This window comes from Myxocyprinus asiaticus, chromosome 50, assembly GCF_019703515.2.
Source record: "Myxocyprinus asiaticus isolate MX2 ecotype Aquarium Trade chromosome 50, UBuf_Myxa_2, whole genome shotgun sequence".
Classification (NCBI taxonomy): Eukaryota; Metazoa; Chordata; class Actinopteri; order Cypriniformes; family Catostomidae; genus Myxocyprinus; species Myxocyprinus asiaticus.
The window spans coordinates 8678675-8701342 of NC_059393.1; the positions used below are offsets into that span (position 1 = coordinate 8678675).

The window sequence follows — 22668 nt, forward strand, 5'->3', positions numbered from 1 at the left end:
TGGATCACTGGTATGCTTATGAATGAGAGAAACTACAATGCTGAAAATGGTGGCTCTGGTAATGGAAGTCCCACCTTACATTTGAAAAAGCCAATCACATTTTTGATGGAGACATCGGCTCTCAGTTTACTTAATGTGCATTAGCTAGATCATCCAGAAAAAATAGCGTTTTTTGCAGAATCTGAGCTAAAGAAGCACAATTAATGACACCAATGTTGTCAGATTTTATTGCTAAATTTAAATATGTTAATTAGTCATAATCTTGACCAACTGTTTTAAAGATATCCGTCTTTCCCATTCTGTTTTCCCCTTTCAGTCATGCTTGTATCCAGTAGGGGACAGAAATTAACTTCCATTACTACCACTTCCACAGTCTTGGAATATTCTGTAACATTGAGCTATGTTCTTAAATAGTGCTCAGTGAACACAAGGATACATTGTTAATCAGGAATGAGTAAACTCTATCATCGACCCGTGTTCCCACGCTGGTCACTGGTCCTGTTGCCCGGGATTAACCTGACATTCCGAGGATCTAATTTTTCTTTTCCTGTCCAACATTTGTCTTTCTGTGTGTGCCGTGAACTCTGCCACATCTAAGTGAATCATTTTGAGTAAATAGATACTCTGTTCAAGGCAAATACACTTAACCTGTGTGTACAGAAAGCATACTTGCATTGTATAGTGTAACAGCTGTAAGCCTGCGGGGTGCTGAATAAATCCACACACTGTGTAGAAGCCAAACGCAGGTGCCCACTCACCATGGTAACTAAGTAACTGTGTATTATGGGGCATGTTTAAAGGTGATAAACTGATGTGTATGGTTCATTTTCAGAGTTAATATGAAAATCTTAAGGTTATAAATACTTAATAAGCTGTATGAGGTTAGGAATAATGTCATGGTGACAAGACTGCTGCCATTTTGTTTCTGCAGTGTCTTAATAGGAGGATTGTTCAGTGTAGTTTTGTGATTTTTTCAAATATCTGTTAGATCATAGTAAATACAGTTCACGCTACATGGCAAGTATGTTCTAGACAGACAGACAGACAGACAGACAGACAGATAGACAGATAGATAGATAGATAGATCTCACTGTGAATTCCGCAATAGTAGGTCGAAAGTTCTGCTGCTAAAATTGCTCTGTGCCCACCAAAATTTGATTTTGAAAACACTGCCCCAAGTGGCTGAGGCTGGAAATGTTGTTGACTAGTTTCCGGGTGAAATGTCCACAGAGTGGTGCCAAAAGTGAGTTGTATTTTTATTTGTTAAAGGGATAGTTCACCCAAAAATGAAAATTCTCTCATCATTTACTCACTCTCATGCCATCCCAGATGTGCATGACTTTCTTTCTTCTGCAGAACACAAATGAATATTTTTAGAAGAATATCTCAGCTCTGTAAGTCCATACAATGCAAGTGAATGGGGGCCAACATTTTTGACTCAACAAAACTGGTCAAGTATAAATGCTGGATGTTCAAGATGCAAATGTAACTTTTACTCCACCCAAACAGTGTGACATCAACATAGGGAAAACACGAATTATAACAGCTGCTACCAAGTTTTTGCACAATGCTTGCGTTGCGCAATAAATAACAACACATTAAGACACTGATGCATGTTGTAGGAAAGACAGGACTTTTTTTCTTCATTTATTTGATGCAGATCACTGAAGAAACTGAAACGAAACACTGGCAATAAGCACAGCTGACGTGCATGACGCATTTTACCTACGAGAAGCCCAGAGGAGGAAATACACATTGTGCACACAAACAGAAACCTTAAATCATATCTTTTAAATTTCCTGCCCGGCATAAGCATAATCACGGAAGTGAACGCTGTGTTATTTGCATATAGTGCAGGAATTGAAGATCGGATTCATATCCATTTGGTGGAGACACATTGATGTGGCCAAGTGTAAATGGAATGTGCTTTTTCAGTCGGATAGCAATCCGATCAATAAAAATGCATGAAGTGACCAAGTGTAAATAGGCCCATAGGCAGCATAAAAGTAATCCATCCATACAGTCCAGTGGTTAAATCCATATCTTCTGAAGCAATATGATAGGTGTGGGTGAAAAACAGATTAAGTCCTTTTTCACTATAAATCTCCAAATTTGATGAGCCCCAACCAGTAGGTGGTTGAATGTGAAAGTGAAAGTCACTTCCATACCAGAATGTGGAAGTAAAAGTGAAAGTGTATATTTGCAATAGAAAATGACTTACATATTGATCTGTTTCTCACCCACACCATCATATTGCTTCAGAAGATATGGATTCAACCACTGGTGTCATATGGATTACGTTTATGCTGTCATTATTTCCTTTTTGGACTTTCTGAGTTCTGGTCGCCACTCACATGCACTGTGAGGATCTAAAGAGCTGAGATATTCTTCTAAAAATCATAATTTCTGTTCTGCAGAAGAGTAACAAAGTAAGATGATGCTTACTCAAAATAACCACTTCAGAAAAAAGTCAGCCATTTCCTGTTAATTTCAAACACATTTGGCATTTTATTACATCTCAAGTATTCTATAAACAAACTAATCTCTATTATGTAGTCTCTAGTATTTGAAAATTTTTCATAACAAATCTATTCACCCCACTTAAAAAAAAACCCAATGTGTTTAATAGGGGCCTTTAGCCCCTAAAACAATGATTAAAATCGTTTGATTTAATGATTTTAAACAAACCTGAAAATGATTAAGTATTTTGTCTCAAAAGAAATTTGTCAATTTCAGGGATTTTCATGAGCTACATAAATTTGCAACATTTTAAAAAATAATAAAAATTAGATCAAATTGCCTTGAAAAATCAGCCTATAGGCACCACATGCAAAGATCTCATGGAACAAGAAAATTTATATATATATTCATACATGTATATTGTCTGCAAAACCCATACTATTATATATTTTGTATATCAAGATGATGGCAAGGTATTGAAGATGGTCTCCATACCTAAAGAGAACTGGGAAACTGAAGAAATCATTCTGGAGGAGCTGAATGTCTTCAAGGTAATTCCTTATAATCTCAGTGTCTTCTCTCTCCTCTGCTAGTCTGTCATACCATCTGCTAGACTACCGTATGACCTTTGACCCTGGGCTCTTATTGGTTGTTTTTTCCATGTCAAGCACTTCCCAAACAGAAATACTTTAACTCCTAAGGAGGCAAAACTGATTGCTCTCAGATTTCCCAGAGCACTTCAATGAAGTGTACAATCCCAGTGTCAGAATGAGAATGAGCTTTATTGCCAAGTATGCTTACACATACAAGGAATTTGTCTTGGTGACAGGAGCTTCCAATGTACAACAATACAGAAAAAAAAATACAAAAATACAAAAACAGGAGAGGCAATGTTACACCAGGAATATTTTGTTTGTCCAAAAATAAAAAGGAACAGCTAATCTATCCAAAGCTTTAGACAGTGAGGAACATGTCTGTTTAGCCCTGGAGATAGAAGGAATGTTAACCAAATGCAAGTCATCAAGTTTAATATGAGGTGCCATAGTTCACCTCATATTAAGAGGTGAACTATGGCTTTTCATAGTAGAAAAGTTTCCTGTAGAGAATTTCACTATTATTCTGTGTATCACAGAACAGTACAGGTCTATCTAACCCCAAGATTGTGTTTCATAACTCTAAAATTAAGCTCCTTGCCCTTTAAGCTACCAGGAGATAGCAGCCATTGCCCACCAGCGTCCCCCAGCCATTTGGAGAGAGAGAGTCATTTTAAGAGTCAAGGCCCATTTGCTGCCTGTGTTATGGAGAAATGAACCAATGGAGCAGAAAGCTTTAAAACTTTCACAAGGGCCTGTTATGATGAGCTGCTCTTATTTAGAACCAACAATGCGTGTCTTCCCCCCACTTTGTTCAGAAGATGATTCATTTTATGTGTTGACACATTTTCTCCTCTCTTTTTTTTCATTCTGTAGACTCAAACCCCAGTATTAAGCATGGAACTGTCCACCAAAAGGGTAAGTGCACCTGTTTAATGGGTTGCCGGGGAGCTAACATTAAACAGTGTTGAAAGAAATAAAATGAAAAAGCATACTTTGAAAAAATTTAATTGTTTGGCTAAATGTACGTGTCACTGCATGGAACTATGAAAAATGTTCTGGGTTAAATAAAAGTTAAGCTATTTGGTGACATGTTGATTACCACAGAAAATAATTTTGAGCTATACTCTGTTTGTCAAAACAAAAATTGGTTTATAGAAATCTACTTAGAATTGACGTCTTTGGGGCAAGGCATTGCACTGGGATAAATGTTAAAATACACACTGCATAGCTGGGTGATTCTCATAAAACCTTTCAAGAAAATTTCCTGGTCATATTTAACTCCACATCAGTACAAAAGAAATATTAAATTATATTTTGCATAAAGAAAATGAAGCCTACATTTAGGACCATTAAAGGTGCACTCAGTAAGTTTTTGTTCATGTCAACTTGGACTTACACTGACACCTAGGGGTGTGGATGTATCACCATTCAAACACACTATGTTTCAGTTACTGATGCCATTGTAAAAAATCACAGTAAGCCATGATGATTCCATGAGTAAAAGTGTCCTATAACAGTGTGGTTACTGAGAATAAGCCAGTAGTTTTCGGCTGGTCATGTGATTCCAACATGGCAGCCCTCATGAGTTGATCCTCTCATGTAGAAAAAGACAGCTTTTATAAGGTTACTGATATGAATGGAGTCTTCATATTATGTGAGTGTTCCTGATTTTATACATGTGTTTCAAAACTGCAAATAATCTTTTGAGGAGTAAAACATTTAATGAGTAAAAAATGACTGAGTGCACCTTTAAGATGTTTTTGTGTCATTATTTTCAGCACACTTAAGCACATTTTACCCCCAATTATTTTTACCTTAATGTGTCCGGAAGTTTTACTTTTACTGTTCCCCTTGTTTTCAATGATGATTCTCATTACGAAACATATTTTATTACTGTATTACAGTAAAAAAGCTGCTGTTGTATAATGATTTTTCAAATTAAAAACAGCAAAAATGAAAGGCAGTACCATAGGAGTACTAATATGATCTAAAAATACTTTACAATTTTCATGTTGTGAGAATTAGGATTATGATCATGAGAATATCATAACAACCATCTTTTTTTCAAATTGCGGTCATGAGAATTGGGGGATAAAATGTGCATAACTCTCATGAAAATACAGTCACAATGTAAAAAATCTTAATGGCACTAAACATGGGCTTCATTTTCTATATGCAAAATACACTTTCTCTTACACTTTAATTTTCAGGTTAAATAGGACGAGGATATTTTCTCGACACGTCTCTTGAGAGTAACCCATGAGACAAGTGTAATAAAATCGCTTTGTCTGTGCAGTTATATCTAATCTTTCAACTCAAGTCATGACCATGTAAAGTTGGTAAACTTGGCAATTTCACATGCTATGTGCATGGACACATGAAAGGGGTGTGACATTTATACGGAGTAAATTCCACCCACAGGAATTACATTGGTAACACATAACTAGATGTTCATCTGCCTATAAAAGTAATCCCACCATTAAAAGGACAATTTAGAGAGTTTTACGGCTCAAATAACACACATTTTTTACAGAAGCACCATAAAATAGTTCACATTTCTGCTTTTAAACCCTCCAGAGTGCTTTACCTCAAAGACTTCCATTGAAAGTTCTTAACTGTAGATGCGATTGAACTTTAAATGTAGGTAAGATAGTTTCAAAGATTAGATTTGATTACATTTTATATAATTACCTTTATCATTAATATGTTAAAGGGTAGATGTTTTGATACTGAATTTCTTATTTTTTTCCTAGCAAGTATTGTTCGTAAGCAGCGATGAGGGTGTCGTCCAGTTACCTGTTCAGAGGTGTGAGCTGTATGGTAAAGCATGTGTAGATTGCTGTCTAGCTCGAGACCCATATTGTGCCTGGGATGGCTCATCCTGTACTAACTACTTGCCTAGCAACAAAAGGTACAGCCTCCCCTTGTATGACGTGGAGTTACACATATCACCTTTACTAATAATCGTAACACATTCAGCAAAACAATGCAAAAGTGTGTTACATCATTTCTCACATTGTCAAATAATGTGTCTGAGTATGAGTTTGCTGACGGGTAACCTCCTCTTGTACTTTGCAGGCGTGCTCGTAGACAGGATGTGAGGTATGGAGACCCCTGGAGCCAGTGTCAGGACATGAGTGATGGTAAATAATCACTTGTTGTTTACTTCACTGCTCTTTAATATGATGAAGCCCAGACTGGGAATACAATGCACACTACTCCATCTAGTGTTCAAAGTGGATGGTAATGGCATAATTTGATACCAACAGTTTCAAGTCAACATGAATTCAAAAATGACCTTAATTCATTTTCCTGATCTTACTGTGCATGATTCATCAGTGCACGTTAAACTGTCTTTTTAATCTTTTTATTATTATTATTATTATTTATCAAAATGAAATAACTTGTTCCCCTTCTGAAACAACTTTCCTTTTCGGCTGATGTCACAAAACCGTCTTAAACTTCCCGTCGTATTGAAAACCACATTTCCTGCCCTGCATTTGATCTTTTTTAATAGGCTTTACTCAGACATACACCACATTATAATGGAAGTGAAATGGATTCAAACACCATTTCATGTTGACTACAAAGTTTGAAGTCAACGTAATGTGCATAGAGTGCGACCTGGTAGAGTGATTTGTTTTACAAGATTTTTGTAAGAAGGTTTTTGACTTCCAATTTAGTTTGTAACTTTGATGCTGTTTTGAAAGTCTCTCTGTGTTTCTCTTGCAGGTTCAGAGCATGCTGAGCTGAAGACCGTATACGGTGTGGAGGGAAACACAACCTTCCTAGAATGCGTTCCACGCTCACCGCGGGCAACGATCAAGTGGATAATTCAGACAAATAACAGCCAGAGCAGCAAACAGGTGCATCCACATCCTGTTGATTTAGAAGATTTGACCACATCCACTGGTTAAAGAGGCAGCCATAAACAGAAAAGTAAGGGATAATGTACAGTCAGACGGTCGTTATCGCAAAATAAATCATGACAGAGTATCACCCTGAATGGGTTTACTTTGTGATAATGACCAGCTAACTGTGAATTATCCTGCTTATTACATGGCTACCTACCAAATAAGTAGATACCTGGATGCAAATGTTGATTTGCACTGAAATTATGTTATTATGTGAGAAGAAAGAGATCACAGAGTCTCCAGAAACAGCGGAATTCGTCTGACTGCTCTCTTTGCTGATTTTTACAAGACTACTTGCCAAATAAATAAATAAATTGATATGAAACATTGATTTGAGTTATTATTATACATATGAGTTATATATTATATTTTATTCTATAAGCTTGCATGTAGAGATGGCAAAGCGATGCGAGAAAAAGGGAAGATGACTCGCAATACCAGGATGACCGGCCTGAAATCACTTAATCTTCAGATGTGCGTTGTTATTCAGAAATATCTGGCCACTAAATGCTGCAATTGATGGATCAGAATCAGATAATCCAGAGAGCCATGCAATAAGTAAGAGATAATGTACAGTCAGTCAGTCATTATCACAAAAATGAACAAGGTTGAAGGTAGGCGATAATGACCAGCTGTTTCAACACTATCCCACTTAAAACATGGTTACTGACCAAATAAATAATTTGACTTGTAATGTTGATTTGCATCTAAATTATTTTATTAGGCCATGTAGGAGGCTGTGTAGCAATAAGAGAGACATTAAAAAGCACAGCTATGTAGGAAATCAGTTATACATTACAAACTGGTAGTTTCTACGCTAAATTCTGATTGGATGAGCTGTGTTTGAATCCGTTGTAAAATCTGTTGTAAAAGCGCACACATTTAAGCTATGTTGCTTAACAACTGCATACAACCAACAGTTATGATAACAAGCTACGGATATGACTTGGCAGAAGAATTGTTTATTGTAATTATAAAAAATAAAATAATTAACATTGGTGTTTTTTATCATAGTGCTCTTGCCGCAGTTTTTCAAAAGCTTAAATGCCACTCAAGTTTGCGTCGTACCTAGGAAGACTCCTTGCCCATGGTTAAATTACTGTTAGCACAGCATTGTGGCTTATTGCTTTAGCTTAGTGCTCATCAAACAAACATATTTGACCACAGAAAACCATGACTGACCGATCCGAATCAAGAATTCCAGAGAGGAGAGTGAAAAACAGACTGAGCCTCTTAACTTCTATTCTTATGCAAAACCTTTTCTGTCTTTCAGCTGGTTCCAGATGAAGAAAACCTCATTCACATGCAACGTGGGCTCCTCCTTCAGCGCTTAACATCTGCTAACACTGGCCTGTATCTCTGCATATCCTATGAACACTCATTCTCCCGCACATTAGCCCGCTACAAACTAAACGTCATCCCCCAGAACCACATGCCTAGAGTGCAGAACATTCGTACCTCGGACTCTGGAGCTGCCGGAAATTATGCAGCCTCACCGCGAAGCTACAAAGAACTCCATCTAATGGGAGTTAGCGGGCTAACGGCAGACGAGTACTGCGAGCAGCTTTGGTACCGTGAAAAACGACGACAGCAAAAACTCCGTACTCTAAAGTGGAAACAAGAGTCTGAAAACCATAAAGCAAGAGTCCGCCGACAAAATCCACCTCATGAGCCTCTCGATTGAGGTACAACAACAGACTCTTGGATGTTTATTGCTTAATGGCCAAGGGCACTTTTCAGCTACCTGCAGCTAGCAATTGCTACTGTTAGCAAAACAACAAAGGGCTAAGAGCTTTGTTTTTCTTCTTTAAATTTCATTTAGTCTTCTTATGTGTTTTAACAAAGTCTTATTTTGTGGTCTTAGTTACCTTGTCAGCATTAGCCTGTTTTAGCCATTAGCTACGAACTCTACCTGTATTATAACCAGTTGCTCAGCCTGTAGCTGTGCCGCTGGTATGAATTCGTGCTGTGTGGCATTGGACCTTCAGATAATAAGATTTTGCCTACATTTCCTGCCTAATAATCAATCTGTTGCTGTTTGTTTATTAGTGCTGCTTTCAAGTCCTACTTAGTTCCTACTTAAGATGTCGTGATTGCAATGTGACGTACGCTCAAGTGATTCCGGTCATAAAAAAATTGGCATGTTGGGCTAATTAATGTTTTTTTTTTTATTATTCTACTGATTTTTCTGTATATTAGGACTCTGAAGGGTTTGCTTTGATTTTTCACTCTCCCCAGTCAACAAATGTATCTTGAACATACAGTATGTTCTGAGAACAGCAGGTGCCTCCATGTTCACAGGAAGTTTGTCTTGCCACTCACTTACGCAACCCAGGATGTACCCTTCATAAGTGTCCTTCCTCTCCAAGAACAATCCCTTCTTCTCTTTCCTGAGAACATCCTTGAGTAAATATATGTTGGTTTTATGGCATGACATACTGTATGTACTCTAAAAGAAAAGCAAATTAAACCCATCTGAATACAGTGACATTTACATTTATTCATTTACAGACTTTCCTAAAGTTAGCAGCTTGTTAAACTCTGTAGTGTGTACAGTATGTGTGATATATTCATGTGTCCATGCATCTGGGAAAGATAATACAAAATAGCTCAAAGATCATACAGTGCTCATACTTTGTAAGTTATCTTCATTGGCCATGAAAATGTCTTCCAGAATTCTCCTGCCTTTGTTCTTCTCCTTCACAACTGAACGGAAAATTGTGGCATTGCTTCATGGTTAAATCTGAAATTGGTTCAGGGTTGGTTCAAATTGCCAGTTCGATTTACAAAAGTAAAACATTTGATGCAGCATGTTTTATAGTACTGACTGTTTAACAAATTTGTTTTTGCATTAAAGTCTCAGTAAATCAGAATTTGGATAAATAAATCAGAATTTTTGACTGCCCTAAAAATAGGCTTCTTTCAAATTATGCAAAATGTGATTTTGGGGTGAAATATGACCTGAATTCAAGTTTTTGTATGAATTTATGTATTCAACATATACCAAAAGTACACCTAAAGGAAGTCATTTTTTTTTTTTTTTTTTTTGACTGCTTTTATTAAGAGCACAAGCAGATTTTTAACCTGTGCATTTTAGATTTAATATTTGTATGTTATTTGTATGTCAATGAACAGGTTCTTCAAGCTAGGCAGAGAACATACTTCTCTTTTTCATTTGTGATCAAAACACATTATTTCACAGATATTAGTTATGTATCTGAGATTAAACAATACGCTTTTAAAGAGACAGGATGTTGAAGACAGCTGTGCATCATAGTTGGTCCTTTTCATCTGGTGTTCACAATCTGATCTGAATGCTGAATAGTGTGCTTGTATAGTGAATAGAAATGCAGCACACTTTGATTCTTGCATATCACTTACATCATTTTACAGTCTTTTACAACCCAGCAATAATCTCTTTATGTATGAGTTTTATTTATGTTGGCCATATTGTTCTGTTGACAGTGACACATTTGTGATTACAACTTAAATGTACAAAAGCTTAACTTAGTTTCTTAATTTTTAGTGCCTGATGTTTGTTGGTTTATTGTATGTACAGCATTCTCTTTTATACATTTGTGTGTGAAATAGTATTAAAGTCAAAGTATTGAACATATTTACTGTGAGGTCTTTATGGGATGTGCCTATGGAATTCCCATTACAGCTGCAAGAATTCCACTTTCTTAATGGCGCCCCCAACTGTGGTTGCATGGAAATTGAAGTAGTAAGTTGTAGTTGTCATTTGTCAAGCAAGTGTGCTACTTAGTAATAGTCCAGCGTTTCCCATAAATAGTCTAAACAATTCTTATTAAATAACACATTAATACAAAATTATTTTTGCTATCAGTAAGTTGTTAGGCACTATGAAACCATATAATGCTCCACATCATGTGTAATTGAATAACATTTTGTAACGATGTTGGCTGCTGACAATGATGGCAATGACGAAGATGATGATGAGATGAAGAACCCAAGTGCAGTTTATTTACAAAGTGAGAACCAATAACCCTGACTACACGTGAACTAAACTAAACATAAACATGAACTTGGCTTGACTTGATTTAAACATGGCTTGACATTAACGTGGCTTGACTTAAACATCTACGATCACATCCAATACTTGACCACTAGACAATGAAAACATGAGGGCTTAAATACAAGACATGGGAGAACATAAACCAATGAACAAACAGAACTGATAACAAGATAATTAAACAATAAACCAATGAAAACATGACACATGAACATGGAGGGAAAACAAGACATCACATGACTAGGGAACAGGAACTAAACTTTTCAAAATAAAAGACATGAATCAACAAAATACACCTGACATATCCCCCCCACTAAGGGGTGGCTCCTGACACCCCAACACATAAACAAAACACGTAAAACATGACATAAATTCAAAGTTCTGTAGGGAGCTGAGGGGGGGGTGTCTTGAGGTGTGGGGCGTGGCATGGCGAGAAAGGGCGAGGGGCATGGGACCAAGGCAAAGTCCGTGGGGGGGTGGAGCCATGGAACTTGGTGCCCGGAGAGTAGCCGAAGACTCGAAGGGCCAGGGTGGAGCCGATGGCAGGGAGGACCAAGGCGGCACTGGAGGCTCGGAGGAGCAAGACGGAGCTGGGGGATCGGAAGACTGAGGCGGAGCCGGTGGGAATGAGGACCAAGGTGGAGCTGTAGGGAAGGAGGTCCCTGGTGGAGCTGACAGATCGGAGGGACGAGGCACAGCCAGAGGATCGGAGAGCCAAAGCGGAGCCAGGTGACCAACAGACCAAGGAGGAGCCGGAGGGACGAGGGACCCCGGCAAAGCCGACAGGCTGAAGGACCGCAGTGGAGCTGAGGGAACGCAGAGCTGAGGCAATGTCGAGGGACTGACAGGCCAAGGCGAAGTCCAGGGCTCGGAGGGTCCAGGCAGGGTCGGAGGGCCGAAAGTTCCCCTTGCCTGCTCAGGAGAACGAAGGGTGGGTATAAGGGTGGGAACCATCTCCAGGTCCAACTGCTCAGGTGTGGCTGTGACGTGGCATGGAGCAGGCTGAGGCGTTGCTGTGACGTGGCATGGAGCAGGCTGAGGCGTTGCTGTGACGTGGCATGGAGCAGAAGATGGCGCTAGCTCAGCGGCCATGATGTGGAACTCCGGCTCGGCGGCGGCCATGTCGTGGACCTCTGGCTCGGCATCCGCCTCCTCCAAAGTGAACGTGGAACCAATGATCTGCAGGGCGAGGTCGATATACTGAGCGTGGGTAAGGGTACTCTTACCGCTTGGCATCAGAATGGAGATTGGCTCACTCAGTCCAAACCGAAAACAGTCTTTGAGTGCAACCTCATTAAAGTCCACCTGGAAGACCAGATCGCAAAAGTCCTCCACATAGTCCTCCAGGGGACGAGTCCCCTGACGTAGGCGCAGAAGCCGAACTGCTGGGTTCATGGTTCGGTCAAGTATTCTGTAACGTTGTTGGCTGCTGACAATGATGGCAATGATGAAGACGATGATGAGATGAAGAACCCAAGTGCAGTTTATTTACAAAGTGAGAACCAATAACCCTGACTACACGTGAACTAAACTAAACATAAACATGAACATGAACATGAACATGAACATGAACATGGCTTGACTTGACTTAAACATGGCTTGACATTAACGTGGCTTGACTTAAACATCTACGATCACATCCAATACTTGACCACTAGACAATGAAAACATGAGGGCTTAAATGCAAGACATGGGAGAACATAAACCAATGAACAAACAGAACTGATAACAAGATAATTAAACAATAAACTAATGAAAACATGACACATGAACATGGAGGGAAAACAAGACATCACATGACTAGGGAACAGGAACTAAACTTTTCAAAATAAAAGACATGAATCAACAAAATACACCTGACACATTTATTCTGGGTTCATTGATTTCTTAGCGGACCTTGTTTTTACCAAAGCCATAATTATTTATTTTAGGATATTCAAATAACATGAAATGTCCTTGATTGACAGTATTTCCCGCTGATTTTATCGAGGTGCAAAACTGCAGATTAAATACCTTATGTGGGCTTGTTTACTTTTGAATTTTTTTGACAGTTTCACCAACATTCCACTGGCTCGTTTGGACATTCCGTCAATGTAAGCGAAGTCTTTCTAGCAAGTCCGGGCATTCCAATTTCTCCCATTCATTTGAATAGAAGTGGCCCGTCTCTGCTAAATAGTCTCTGTTGTAAGTCTATGGGTGAATCTCAATGTGCATTCTTTTGAGTTCTTACGTTCTCGTAGACTCGTTCTACGTCATCATCCACTGCCGAAGTTTGATTCCAATCCTCAAGAATGCATGTACTGAGAACACAGTAAATTACCCGGATGTGTCCTTGAAATTGAGGATGCATTGGTTGGTGAATTGTGGGCAAGCACTCTCTACTATGGTGGCAGACGAAGGACATTTATTGTTTTGTTTTTCCTTAAGAGTTTCCCACTGTAAGCTCGCGAAAGTCTGACGGCTCATGAGAGTCATTATACTCCATCAACATTTGTTTTTCTGTTTTTTTTGGGCATGATTTTAATACAGTAATAAACATGGAGAGAACGTAAAATTTATAGAATGTATTTATCACTTAACTCCTTTACTGAACACTTATTTATTATTGGATAATTAAAGACTTTACACTCTCTTTGGATGGATCGAATTAAAATAGCATGCTTTTTAGTGTGTCTGACGGAGTTGACACAAATGACAGTAAGATATAAGATGAAGTGAATGCTCAGTTTTCAGGAAAAAAATGTTTTTTGAAAAACCTGTTCCTTTACATGGTTTGTTAGCTGAGACATTTATCTACAAATGTATCCATTTCAAATGAATTTACTAAACACAGATTTAAAATATGTTTTGTCCCCAACCTCAAGTGAGTAACAAAGAATGAGTGGGTATTTCAAACAACTGACTGCTAGTCTTAAAAGAATGAATGTTTCCAGGTAAGAGCGAAAACTCTGTACTAGGTTAAAGGTGAAACCTCTAGTCTAGGCTAGACATAGGTCACTGCTTGTCAAATGACAAAGCCAGTGGAACATTTCAGTAGTTTCTGCTTAACACTTTTTTCTGTGTTGCCCTCTGCCATAGAGGGACAAAGCTGTGCAAACAAAGCCTGATTAGCAATTATATGTTACTTTAATCAAACTTGAACTGCTGTTGTGCAGTTAGAGCTATAGCAGTAGTGTGGTTTTAAACTTCAGGTGTGCAGACTCATTCCTTTACTGCTCATAAAAATATGAACTGGTACATGACAACCATATTACTTAGAGCAGAATTAACAATAAACTAAATACAGGATGATCAGAGCAGCGATTGAGCACTAAAGTCTTGCACAGTTAAAGATTATAGACCATTGTCTATAATCAAGATCATAGACATTTTGAGTCACATCATAGACAGGATGTCAAACCCATTCATTTACACCTACGATAGTTTGGGCCTACAGGCACACTACAGCATAGAAGTAAAAAAAAAAAGGAGGGTTACTTTTGAAATGTATTCCACTACAGATTACAGAATACATGCTGTAAAATGTAATTTGTAACGTATTCCGTTAGATTACTCAAGGTCAGTAACGTATTCTAAATACTTTGGATTACTTCTTCAGCACTGGCAGATTTTTTCATTGTTTTGACTATAAAAACTCTGCCAGTACAGTAAGACAAAATACACATGTTAAAAATACATTCTCTGAAAAACCTAAATATCTTATGCAGTGTTGTTTCTAAAACAAGATAAATCAAATTGATCTTGTTTTAATGATTTTTAGATATTCTTTTACAGGAAAACAATACAACAATTATTATCAAGAATATGATTTTTGCCCTAATATCAAAGGTCTTACTAGAAAAAAAGAAATTATGATCCAATGTGAATTTTCTTGATAAAAAATATGATCGTGCCTGGTAACATGTGCATGTAAAATGGCTAGAAATAGCATTTTAGCTTAGTGTAAAGCTGACAATTTACACAAGGATTATTTCCATTTCTTCTGCTCCAAACTTACTTCTCTGTCTGCTCGTATGAATGTAACACTTCATAAGAAAGTGTTTCACCGCTGTTCAAATGCACTTTGGATTGCATCATTTATATGTATAAATGTTTTCCATCTGAAAGGACTAAAATATAAATAAAATGCAAAGTAATCTCTTCAGTAATCAAAATACTTTTTGAATGTAACTGTATTCTAATTACCAATGATTTAAATTGTAACTGTAGTGGAATACAGTTACTTATATTTTGTATTTTAAATACGTAATCCCGTTACATGTATTCCGTTGCTCCCCAAACCTGTATATATATATATATATATATATAATATTACAGAATACATATAATAAGGGCGGTATTTGCACCTTGGAGTTAAATTTCAGGGGAATTGTTTTTTAGCTTCATGCGGGTATATAATTTGAATATTTACAGTAACAATAGTGTGTCATCCATTTATACCAAATACTTGAGTTTCATCAATTACTTTAAAAAATTTCAAATTAGGGCTGTCAATTTTACATGTTAATTCAGTTCGATTGATTTTGTTTAAAATAAAAAATAATAAATGTATCACTTAATCATACCTTTGGACCTATAGAGCTGTTCAGGCAGTAGTCTGATTTTAAAGCCAATTTATTTATTTTTTATTATTTTTTTAAGTATGTTGTTAACAAGTTGCTAGATAAGGACAACGGTTTTCCGTTTCAGACTGAATAGATATTATGAAATAAATACACTTTATCTTAATACGTTTGTAATATAAGATGCTTCTCTGGAAGATCAAGGCCCCACTAAAGCAGAAATAGACAATCCAAACACTATAGATTCTAGTACTATTGCAAATGGCTTGACATTTATTTATGCACTAAATTACAAATACAAAATGAACTGCATGTATTTTTAGATTGTATTGTAAACTTTTAAATGGTTTATAGGGCCTGTATTGTCTATTTTGTATATGATGCATGCATTTTTGTGAGTTGTGTTTGCGCTGTAACTCCACAGATTAACAATCTAGAAGTGTCTGGACATTACTCCCAACTCCACATTTTCATTTCAGCAAAATTTTACACCTCTTTATGCATTTCACACAACTGTGATTATCACAGACCTGTGCAGAAATGGGGGATTTCACGACACTTTAAATCAACAGGAAACTTTGTTAAAACATTCAGTTTATCAACAGTGAGTCATTCCCTAAACAGTAATACATCAGTTTTTGAATTATTTGGCAGTTGTTATTTTGGCAATGGCCAGATCTGAAATATAAAAAAATTAGAGCATGACTTCATATAAGATTACATTTTTACACCAGATTACATTTAAATGTACATTTACAAAAACAGACTTCTTATATACTCCATATATTCACAGCAGAAGCCATAAAAAGCAGAGGAGTGGTGTTCTTATGTCCATGAACTTAATTATTTCTGGCCTTAATATAATACTCATATAAAATCTTGAGATAAAGGGATATTTCACCCAAACATGAATCTTCTCTTATAATTTACTCACCCTCATGCCATCACAGATGTGTATGACTTTCTTTCTTCTCTGAACACAAATGAAGATTTTTAGAACAATATTTCAGCTCTGTAGGTCCATACAATGCAAGCGAATGGTGACAAGAACTCAGAAAGTCCAAAAAGGACATAATGGCAGCATAAAAGTTATCCATACGACATAGTGGTTGAATCCATATCTTCTGAAGCAATATGATGGTGTGGGTGAGAAACAGATCAATATGTAAGTAATTTTTCTATTGCAAATATACACTTTAACTTTTACTTCCACATTCTGGTATGGAAGTGACTTTCACTTTCACATTCAACCACCTACTGGTTGGGGCTCATCAAAGGTGGGGATTTATAGTAAAAATTGACTATTGATCTGTTTCTCACCCACATCTATCATATCGCTTCAGAAGATATGGATTTACTGGACTGTATGGATGGATTACTTTTATGGGTAACACTTTATAATAACTACACGGTATAAAGTATTTGTAAAGCATTAGTTTATACTCAATTGATCATTTATAAACTATTGCTCCTACATTAATAAGCTACAGTACATACAAATAGTTAGTTATTTGTTTATATTCACTGTAGCAAATGATTTATTATTTATAGGCAGTTTGATCATGTTTTTAACATGAACATGGCATTAATTAATAGTAAATAATGAAATTAAATATGTAATTAATTGGATTTACATTTAAACAATGTATTTTTTACTGTTTTAGTAACACATACTATTAAAGCAATTATTTCTTAATATATACTGTAGATCGCAAAAAAAGCATTGACTAATTGCTAACTAAGCATTATGTGTGACCTAATCTAAAGTGAGAACTGTATATGCCTAATTAAACATTTATTAATGATCTATTACTCTGAAAACTTGGCCCTGAAATCTCCACAGCATCTCAATCACAAAGGCTCAAAACAGATACTAAAGCTTAAAAAAAAAAAAAAACACTAAAGTACAGGAATAATAGTGAGAGAGGAAAATCCACAGTTTATTAAATAGCTCCTCTAACTGCTCAAATGCCACTTTAACATTTTCCATCCTATTAAGCTTTATGAGCAGACTTGTTCTCATTATTTCCAATTAAAATTACTCTTTAATTCAGTTTCACCAGTGGACCTACTATAAATATTTCATTAAATTTAATCCGATTCCAGAAGGAAAGTCCAAAAATCTCGCTACAGTCTGTGCGCGCGCTCTTGAAACAGCCAGCACGTCACCACGGTTACATGACAGTGATGAAATGGCAAAAAAATTAAAAATCTGAAATAGGAAAGAGCATGTAATGTTATATTGTTGACTTTAAATGATATTTTGACAATTCAGTGCCTATTAAGCATCATTAGTGAAAATGTCCTTACTATCCACCTTTTTTCTGGGGGTCTTACTGCGGAAACGAATGTGGGTGGGTACAGCATTCCCTAGCTCTGGCTGCAATCATTTTAGACCCTCTTTACAGCTTGTAATAAGACGCTTTTCGGATGATCCGATCGCAAAGGTCAGGTTAGGGTTAGGGTCAATTAACTATAAACTAATGCTTTACAAATACTTTATATTGTGTAGTAATTATAAAATGATACTCTTTTATGCGGCCTATATGTCCTTTTTGGACCTTCTGGTCACCATTTACTTGCATTGTGAGGATCAAAGAGCTGAGATATTCTTCTAAAAATCTTTATTTGTGTTCTGCAGAAGAAAAAAAAAGTCATACACATGTGGGATGACATGAGGGTGAGTAAATTATGAGAGGCTTTTCATTTTTGGGTGAACTATCCTTTTTTAACCAAAAAATTAAAATGATGAAAATCAACCTCAGTCACCATTCACATACATTGTATGGAAAAGAGCTGCAATGAATGTGTATGGTGACTGAGACTGTGATCTCAAATTGTGTATGGTGAACCTTCCATCTCCTTTTGTGTTCATCGGAAGAAAGAAAATTACACTGGACAACATGAGGGCTAGTATATGATAACAGAATTGTCTTTTTCTTGGGGGGGGGGGGAGGGGTCAGCTATCCCTTAAATACTTCTTAAAATGGCACAACACAAACATCAAGAGCACTGCTAACAACACAAAGGTCAAAGAATAAAACTCTTCACTGTGTTCAAGTTTAAACCCTCTCATGCAACACTTTTTTTTTTTGTATTTGTCAAAAGGGAAATTATTTTTTTTTTTTGTTACAACACCTGAAGCAAGCCAAACCACACTGCAGTGCACACATTTAACCCACTTTTAAGCATGTGCACTCGGAGAGCCACAAAGTTTCAGTTGTTTGTTTTTTTAAACACTATGAAGTCAGTTTAACTTGATCAGTTGTACAGTACACTTCGGTTTGAGATGTTGGCAGCTTTAGAGCACCATAGGTGCAGTTGGCTTGGCAAGGCGGGATATTTTTACGCAGCTTTGAAAAGTCCACCTCAGCATACTGAAAGAGCAATGGGGAAACTACTATTAGCATTTATGATGCAGCTGTGCCTGAACCAAAATGATCAACAATACTATTGGATGGATGGATGGATGGATGGATGGATGAACTGAATGATAAATTGTTTGATGGATGGATGGATGGATGGATGGATGAAAGAGTGAAAGGATGGATAGATGAAAGAATGAAAGGATGGATGGATGAAAGAATGAAAGGATGGATGGATCGATGAAATGATGGATTGAATGATAAATTGATTGATGGATGGATGGATGTAAGGATGAATGAGTGAAAGGATGGATGGATGGATGGATGAAAGAATGAAAGGATGGATGGATTGATGAAATGATGGATTGAATGATAAATTGACTGATGGATGAATGGATGGTATTTAGAAATGGTATTAATTATTGTTTCATATTATTTACCTGCAACTGATTAATGTTTTGAGACATAACTTGTGTTTGCTGTAGATCAGTATTGTGAAGTTGTTGGGAGTGTTCTGCAGATCTTCTATTTCCAACAACAAAAGCCTTTAATAGTCCTAAGAATGGAACAATTGGACACAACTTAACATCATGGTTTAAATATTTAATTCCAATAACAACTTCACCTACAGGTAGGAGAATCATGTTCATATTTTTACAGATATTACTGTATATTAAAGACTATCTAAGCTCAAGACAAGAACTCACCAATGACCACAATGAGCAGAACACCATTCATCAGAGCAGATATGAGTGTAAGAGTCTGCCATGGTGACTGATTCTGCTGAATACATCTGACTTCTGTCTGATTCTTTTGAATATACATTAATACTGTATGATTCTGGAATTCATCAAACTCAGTTAGTTGAGTTGGTTCTGTAAAGAAAGAATGAAGGTATCACTAACAGAAAGTACTGCTAGTGTCAGTATATTTCATTTATTGACATTGACTGTGTATTTTCAAAGAACAGATGTAGAGTGAAATTAATACATTTAGTACGTGTCTTTAAAAACTGAAGTAGTCATAAATAATCAATATATAAACAATCAATCATACTGATCACATTATGACTTGATCACTGAATGGGCACTTACCAATAATGTGTAGTCTTGTGCTTTTGCCAAATTTTGGAGGTGCGTCTGTGTTCATACAGTAATAAACTCCTAACTCATCAATGGTGACGTCATTTATAAAAAGACGATGTTTAGTTTGCACTGAATATTTGTGTCTGAATCTTTCATTGTAGTGAAAAGGAGTTGTTGAGATTGAGAAAGAACGTAATACCAAAACAGGAGAATATAGTTTCAACACAAACCAATAAATGTCATTTTCATTGAGATCACAGTTTATTGTCACATTTTGTCCCAAATCTGTTAGTTGATCAGTGAAAGTCTCCGCAGCTTGGCACCATATGAGTAGAACTGTAAAATAAAAATCAATAAAAAGTATCTTCTTGAAACCATCATTCTGCCAAACAACTGTAAAACCATATAAGCTATAGATTAAATACATTTTACAAAGCACATGAACAAAGCTACTCACAGAGCTGAAGTTGCATCATCCTCATGTTGTAGCTGTAAACAAAGTATTTGAATGTATCGATACCTAAGTTCCTCTAAACAGCACTGAACTCTACTGCAGCAGAGCAAAGAGAGTGAAAGATTTACTCACATAATGCAGAGGAAGTCAAGCTGGCTCTGACCACATCTGTTTTTAACCATCATTATCATTACTTCATAAGTAATGTTATGTTGACCAAAAGGTCTTGTCCATGTTGTAGGCTAAGAACCACCTGCTTAGACAGGTAGAGAACACCTAAATGACCGCCTGACTGACACGTGAAGTAACCAACCAAAGTTTGTTTTGTTTTTATGTGCCTTTTATCTGAAATAGATTATCTCACAATAATAAACTGGTGTGAATTAGTTTTTTTTGAAGGATTGAACAGAAAACACTGGGAAAAAGTAGCCGATCGAAAAGTAATAAGTACAGGCCATTTCACAGATTTAATTAAAAAAATTTAAAAAAATAAAACAAAAACAAAGCAGACTAGTCAGGTCAGTCTCATGAAGAAAACGTAATCATAGCAACTTTTTATCAATAAAAATTCATATTTGCTTGCGGTCAAAAGGGTATATGTGGAGGCGAGGGCGTGGTCGAGCACCCGTCTGGAGAGAGAGAAAGCAGTCGTGGATTTCCCCCACAATTTTCCAAGTTGGAAGTCCAACTTTTAGTGGCATTGAATGTCATATATTCATCAGGTTAAGCTCTTGGATAAAGAAATGAATACAACCACAATACCCTACATTAATGCAAGAGTCAACTAAATAATGAAGGTAGATAAAAACAAAGAACTGTGAAAGGTATTTTTCATAAAAGTCAGGTCAGGACAAGTTTCACATGTTTTAAATGTTTACAAATGATTAATTACAGTATTTGTTGGCCAAAACAATGGTTTGATATTGTTAGTAAAATACAATTCAGATGCTTTATTCTGCCTTCCTCGCAGTCACTCTTCGATCAGGAGATGAATTCACCTGTGGGAAGAAATACACGGACACAGAATGTCACAAGCAGTTCTTCTATTTATTAAAAGCAAGCAAGGGGTTTATATGCTTCTTGTCACACAAGGCTGGTTATACCCTTTTCCTTGAACTTTCTTAATCCTCCATATATGGGGTTGTTTCCTCTCGCTTACAGAACTACATTCTTATCAAGTACATTTTGTGCTCAAGACAGTGCCGAAAACATACAAAGCAGATAAGCAAGCATCAGCAGAAAAGGGTCACATTGTTCCATCTGAGGCCTGTTTCTCACACATTTTTTTGCACATTACTTTTACATTTTGTCATTTGATGAATAGTTTTCTCTTTCACTTTTTTTTTTTTTTTTTTTTTTTTTTTTTTTTACTGTTTACCGTGTACATTTTGCTGAAAGCCTAAAATGGGTTCCATGGTGATTATCCAATAGTGTCAATGTGTGTTCAACAGTCTCTGTTTTTCCCCTGACAAATATGGTGGAAATGTTTAATAGGATTTTATATTATTATTATTATTATTTATTGAGATAAAATGGGACAAACTGGTTAAGGTACGTACCTATACGGAAATTGACAAAAATATTCCTACCCCGAGAATTATTCACTAGAGCAAAACCAGAGATTATTTAGCAGAGACGGCCCACTTCTAATAAAATGAATGGAGAAATAAGAACGCCCAACAGTCAACGGATGCAGAAAAGGAAGTCCCGCCTTACAGGTAAAAGAGCCAATCACCTTTTAGATACAGACGTCGCATGTCCGTCAATTCGAGCATGCGCATGCGCATTAGCTATTCAAGCCTGGAAATTGTGTAAAGCATTCTGAGGTAAAGAAGCAGAATTTATGATACCAGTGTTGTCAGATTTTACTGCTGATTTAAACTATGGTCTTTTATCGTAACAAATCGTTTTTGCGATTTCTGTCTTTCCCCGTTCAAGTAGATAGGAGCTGCACTCGTATGCCTCTTGTTTACAATTAAAATAGCTGCCCGAGAAGAAAAAATGGCCGCCGAGTGGACTAACTTGCTTAAAAAAATCTTTGGTAAAACGTGACTTAGCGAGTCTCTCCAGCTTGTAGGTGGCGGTAATGCTCTATTTTAGTTTGATATTCAACATTATGAGAAGAAGTCCAACCCATCTTTTATTTACTGCAAATCTTGCGATTGAAATTAATAAAATTGAGACACAATTATGGTCAGG

At 36.7% G+C, this 22668-nt stretch overlaps 3 protein-coding genes across 3 annotated transcripts in view; 2 read left to right on the forward strand and 1 right to left on the reverse strand.

Annotated features, from left to right (window-relative positions):
* The window catches only part of LOC127439008 (semaphorin-3D-like), a 91866-nt gene extending 82276 nt beyond the window's left edge, over positions 1-9590 (forward strand). Inside the window, exons 13-18 of the mRNA XM_051694975.1 lie at positions 2923-3011; positions 3930-3971; positions 5810-5967; positions 6135-6199; positions 6789-6922; positions 8244-9590. Coding sequence (XP_051550935.1) covers positions 2923-3011; positions 3930-3971; positions 5810-5967; positions 6135-6199; positions 6789-6922; positions 8244-8654 — 899 coding nt within the window. The 3' untranslated portion in view covers positions 8655-9590. The remainder of the gene's footprint in view (positions 1-2922; positions 3012-3929; positions 3972-5809; positions 5968-6134; positions 6200-6788; positions 6923-8243) is intronic.
* Positions 9591-18203: 8613 nt separating this feature from the next.
* On the reverse strand, positions 18204-20574 carry LOC127439057 (uncharacterized). The gene is made up of 5 exons (XM_051695087.1): positions 20473-20574; positions 20025-20351; positions 19638-19805; positions 19371-19486; positions 18204-18942 (listed from the first exon to the last, which is right to left on the reverse strand). The coding sequence occupies exons 1-5, from the start codon at positions 20495-20497 to the stop codon at positions 18805-18807; spliced, it is 774 nt and encodes a 257-aa protein (XP_051551047.1). The 5' UTR covers positions 20498-20574; the 3' UTR covers positions 18204-18804.
* A 1949-nt stretch (positions 20575-22523) lies between these two features.
* Positions 22524-22668, forward strand: part of LOC127438874 (CD276 antigen homolog) — a 60463-nt gene continuing 60318 nt past the window's right edge. Inside the window, exon 1 of the mRNA XM_051694790.1 lies at positions 22524-22667. Coding sequence (XP_051550750.1) covers positions 22660-22667 — 8 coding nt within the window. The 5' untranslated portion in view covers positions 22524-22659. The remainder of the gene's footprint in view (position 22668) is intronic.